Here is a 5823-nt window from a genome sequence, read left to right as displayed (position 1 = left end):
GACGAATTCTTATGGGAAGCCCATAAGGAAATCGTCCAAGGGCCTGATTAAAGGAGTATATGGGTTGCTTAGGGCTTAAGCAACCAAATTAGGGTTTCCTTGTTAGATAACCCTAATAGCCTCACTATATATAGAACCCTTGAGGCTCAAAAACGTGGGGAACTTCTTTTCTAGGGTTAGAACACGTTTTGGGCAGCCTCCATCCTCTCTCCTCTTCATCCTCTTGCTTATGGTGTTTGTGAACCGTTAGAGGAGTGACACTTGTGACTCTAAGCCTTCCAAAGTCAATTCAAGGAGGAATTGGGATTGTTATTGCTACATAACAATCAAGGTAATATCATAAACGTAATTATATGTTAATATTGATTTCCATATGCTAGAATTAGGGTTTATAGTCTTGGATTCAAAGCATGTACATTAGAGAAACCTAGATCCAAGCATTAGGGTTTGTATGAGCACATAGGATGTCTTATGACCAAAACCCATCTGACACTTGTTTTGATACTCCAGTGTTTTGTCAGATGTTCCATTTCAAAGAGTGTCATCATATTTGAGGAGTGCCATCATAACCAAGAGTGCCACCATACCCAAGAGTGTCATCATATCCAAGATGCTCCATTGAATTGTCAAATGCTCTAACTCTCATTTCAGGTCTTTAATTCTTAAGTCACATTTAACAATCTCCACCTTGATTTGACCATTGTCTGAACTCCTCCAGAAACCAATAACTTCCTCTCCCATCATACCCCGAAGGAACTTAACGAATGCGGAGTTGCGGACAACCAACAAGTCAAAGCAAAAGAGCAAATAAGCAAAAATCTAAAAGGTGGGGCCTAATGCAAGGATGGAGAGTACAGTTTTGTCTATAATTCAACAAAGATGGTCTGACCAACTTCATCATCCTTTACATGCAGGTATAAAACTTCACTTATTGATGGAAGTTAAAAATTAATTTTATTATTTGGTTTTAATATTTTAATGAATGTGCAGCTAGATGTTTTCTTAATCCTGCCATTTTTCATGGAGAAAATTCAGAGATTGAGAAACATAAAGATATAGCGACGGGACTATATGTTGCCATCGACCGTCTTGTTCCCGATGAAGATGAGAATGATCTTTTAAGACAACAATTGAATATCTACATTGATTCAGAAGGCCAATTTGGATCTGCAGCCGCTAAAAGAAGTAGAATGAAAGTTGCACCATGTAAGTAAAAAAGTATAATGCAATCAAATCTTATTATTTACTATTTTTTATTAACTTATGTTTATTTATAAAATATAGATATTTGGTGGCGTTCTTATGGGATCGATACTCCTTTGCTTCAAAATTTTGCTATCAAGGTCCTTAGTCAAACATGTAGTGCTTCACCTTGTGAACGCAATTGGAGTACATTTGACAATGCAAGTCTTTTTAACAATTTTTTTATAAATTATAGAGTACATTAGTTTAATTGAAAGTTTGAAACTCTAACTAACTTTTCATATTTCTTTTCTTTTAGTTACACTCCAAGAAAAGGAATTGTCTTTTACAGCAAAAACTCAATGACCTTGTGTTTATTCAATATAACACAAGGTTACAAAGGAGATTTGAATCTCTAAAAAGCAACAAAACTGATCCTATTTTGTTGAGAGATGTAGAGGAAAATGATGAGTGGACAATACCGACAGAGGCTGAAATTCAAGACTTTGTGGATGCACGTGATGGTCTTCTTTGGTCGGATGTGCGAGAAGCGATGGGTGGAAATGTAGACATCAGGCATAGTACGAGGAGCAAAAGGGAGCGTTATAGAGATGATGATGATGATAATGACCAGACTAGAGTTGAAATGGAATATGATGTGTATGTAGACCTTGATGTAGAAGTGAATGCATTAGACGATGTTGAATCGGAAGCCGAACCAGTGGATTGCGATTGATCTTTTGTGTGGAAATTTGATTTAGACTCTTTTAATATATGTTATGTGGATGTGGACCTTGTATAACTATGTTATGTGTTTTTACATTTTATGACTCTTTGTGATTATATATATATATATATATATATATATATATATATATATATATCCGCTATCCCACCGCGAGAACCGTTATTTTAAATCGCGACAAGTGACCGCGATAAGATTTGGACCGCAATAACTGCATAGATGCGGACAACCAACAAGTCAAAGCAAAAAATTAAACTTATCTCTAGGCACCGACCTTGTCAATATGTTTTCCGAATTCTCTATTGTGACATCCCCAAAATCTCGGCCAGAAAAAACCGATTTCATTTATGCTTTTTAAACATTTTCAGAGTAAATCCTTTTGATTTTAAAAGAGATGCGGAATTTGTTCCCAAAAACAAAACATGATAAAATAGATATTTATCAAAACATTTCATATAGAAATATGATTTCATTTCATAATCAAAAGTCGGGATGTCATGTTCCGATACAGATCATAAAGCATAAACGATAACATTACAAGTCATTCAACAAATATATACATATACAGACTTGTAAACAAAACAACTTGATGATTCGCCCATCTTAAGCTCTTACACCACTTCCTGTAATACAAATAAACTGAGTGGGTCAGGCTTGGGAGCCTGGTGAGCATATAGGGTTTTCAACCCACAATAATTATATTTAATTTCAACAATCCACAATAAACCCGATTACCCATTCCCGTTATCCTCACTATATGTCTCTAAAATAACATCTATTATAAGGAACCTAATTCAGGATTTTCATCGGGACGGACATTACTGCAGAGGGGCTTCCTCAACAATAAGTGTCCTAAAGGCAACCATGTGGGGGATAGAGTACACCGGTGAACACATCGTTCACAACACCTACAGGTAATGAGCCTGCTAGTGTTCCACAGGACAGTCTAGAATAGTCTGTGGTCGTCATCCATACTCTGGTGAATGACTAGAATAACACCAATAACATCGAGGCCTCTCATCTGTTTATTTCACACCAATTATCTACCCATGTTCTACCCAACATATTAGTAGATAAAAATATACATTTTTATACATTGTTTAAAAACCTGTATAGCATGCTTTAATCAATACATATTCCATATAACAGAAGAGGCATACACACATAACACATATTTCATAGAGAATATATCAGATCTATGAGATAGAAGAGAGTGAATATACATTCACACATATAACAACAAAATATATACACATAACACATATTTTATATAGAATACTTCATAATATTGCGTTGGAATGAAAATGACTACACACTCACTTGATCAGAAGACGATCGGGCAGCACTACGGCTTGCAGAAGTAGTGTCTCTCCGTAGATCTGGAAGATCTTCACAAAAACCGGGCTCCTCGCGGGCAGGGCTTCGGCTTGGAAATCTCACTTCTCGGGATCCTCAGGACTTCGAAACTTGCTTCGGGGCTCGGGAATAATACCGGGGCTTCGGGATATGATTGGCACGCAAAACGAGGCAAAAACTAGAGAGAAAGTAAGAAAAATCGCAAGGAAAATAGCTGATCTCGAGTTCTATTTATAGGCTGCTGGGTCTGGGATTACGCTGGGCGTAATTTCAAATTACGTTGGGCGTACTTGGGTTATGCTGGGCGTACTTTGACGTCACTGCGTGCGTCGATTGGTGGCACTCGAGTATTGGTCAGACAAGTTGCATCCGACTGAGTACGCTGGGTGTACTCAAATTACGCTCGGCGTAATTTGACTCGTCGAACTTCTAAATTGCGTAACTTTCGCATACGAGCTCCGTTTTCGACGTTCTTTATATCCACGCGTAGGTAAGACCATACTCTACAACTTTCATTTAGACTCCGTCGGCTAATTTTGAATTTATTTTTATTATTTATTTTTAGAAGGCCGGGATAGAAAAACTTCGTTATAAATTCATAATTTTTTCGTCTGACGTCCGTTCTCGCCTAACTTTTCATCGTTTCGCTACTAACAACGAGATCTTCGATTCTCGTTTAGATTGTTTCGGCTAAAAACCGCTCGATCTCAAATCGAGTATTCGGGCAGCATACTGCCAAGTCGAAACTTTAGAAAATCATAACTTCCTCATACGAAGTCAGATTTGGGCGTTCTATATATATATTCGGAAACCTCTTTTCGGCCACTACAACTTTAAGCAAAGATATCGGGCATATCTAATACTTTAATTTTTGACGCTCATTTTATTCTTAATTCATTAAATTATAATAATTAAGAAAACACACATAAATCACATAATTCACATAATTCACAAATAATACATTTTATTATTTCAAATTGGGGTTACAAAGGTTAACCTAGACTATTACATTGCTAAAAATGGCAAGCCCAGAAACACGGGCGTTACATCTATGGAACCAGACTTTTGAATGCAAAAACCTATCATAGAACATGATAGGTTTCTCCATCTTCAAACCAAGACTCTGAACGAGACCAAACGTCAATGATCTTCTTATCACTAGATCACCTCCTTGGTATAAGTCTATCGATCCAACCAAGTCCGTATGTCGTTCATTAGCACCATACACCAGAAAAACATCAAGTGTTACCTTCAAGTGTCGTAAGGTCCACTTGACCACTTCCTAATGAGATTTCCCAGATTACCTCGAACCGCCAAAGAAGTACCAACAAGTTTGGATTTATTAAAATAGAATGACTGCAAGACTTTCTCGATGTAGTGAGAAATATATAACCATCTTGCTCTTCTTTTCCTCCGAATCTTCATCCATGATATATTCTTTTCAACTCCTAAACCGTTCATCACAAACCATTCTTCAAAAGATCCATTAGGTTATCTTTTTGGCATCAACATCAACAAACACTTCTTCTATGGGTTGTACAAGGGATTCCTCACGTCGATTCTGTTCGATGCCACCTTGTTGTCAAGCATTTATCACAACTCTATATAGAATTCATGTTTCAAACTCCACCTTCTAGTTAACAACCATATTATTCCCTACAACACTTGTACCATCTCTTCTATGGTTACACATAACAGATTCAAATGTTATATCTCTGCTAATAACGAGTTTTGGATCTTTGCTTCTTCTGAACACCATAGACGATGATCTTTCCCTCCAGATGCATATCTTAGAAATATATACTTCCTTGCTCTCAAATCTAATTTACGATCATTCACACATGCATAATCAATGCACCCAAACATTAGTAAATAAGAATAATTAGAGCGTTTTCCAAACCACACCTCTTGAGGAGTCTTAGAATCAATTGTAGTTGATGCAGATTTGTTCACTAGATAACAAGCAATGTTGACTTCTTCCACCTAGAATTACTCTAATAACTCAACAGATAATCGCATGAACTAAGCACACTGCATCAGTGTTTGGTTTATCCATGATGCCACTATGTTTTGATATGGTGTTTGTCGTACAGTACGATGCCTCGCTACACATTTTGTTTTGCAAAAGTTGTCAAATGCAGTATTGAAGAACTTCAACCCATTTTATATGTCGAGTGACCTGACTTGTTTCCTAGTCTATTTTTCAACCATAGGAAAGTACACCTACACCTTCCTTAAGTAGTCATCGGTAAAATACAAAAAATATTGACATCTGCCATGACACTTCACTAGAGAGGGACCCCATAAGTCTAAGTGAAGATACTCATGGATCTCGATGCTTAAGTGTTGAACCAAGCTGAACTTCATCCTATGTTGCATCTCTTAAACACAAGCTTCACCTGTACATTACATCTCCACCAAAACAACCATGTTTACTCATTGTCATACCCTCCTCACTCATGTAAGCATGATTTTGCTTTGAGGAGTTTTTGTTGATGAGTTTTAATGATCTAGTAAATCTTTGGATCTCGTATATTAAG

The 5823-nt window shown here is 36.9% G+C and overlaps 1 protein-coding gene across 1 annotated transcript; it reads left to right on the top strand.

Moving 5' to 3' along the window:
- The first annotated feature begins 844 nt into the window (after window positions 1-844).
- Window positions 845-1918, top strand: LOC111888832 (uncharacterized). The gene is made up of 4 exons (XM_052769110.1): window positions 845-914; window positions 991-1206; window positions 1285-1403; window positions 1502-1918. The coding sequence occupies exons 1-4, from the start codon at window positions 845-847 to the stop codon at window positions 1916-1918; spliced, it is 822 nt and encodes a 273-aa protein (XP_052625070.1).
- The last annotated feature ends 3905 nt before the right edge of the window (window positions 1919-5823 follow it).

Source organism: Lactuca sativa, chromosome 2 (genome assembly GCF_002870075.4).
Source record: "Lactuca sativa cultivar Salinas chromosome 2, Lsat_Salinas_v11, whole genome shotgun sequence".
Taxonomy (NCBI): domain Eukaryota; kingdom Viridiplantae; phylum Streptophyta; class Magnoliopsida; order Asterales; family Asteraceae; genus Lactuca; species Lactuca sativa.
Note: the sequence above shows the minus strand (reverse complement) of the source record. Positions and strands in the feature narration are given on the sequence as shown.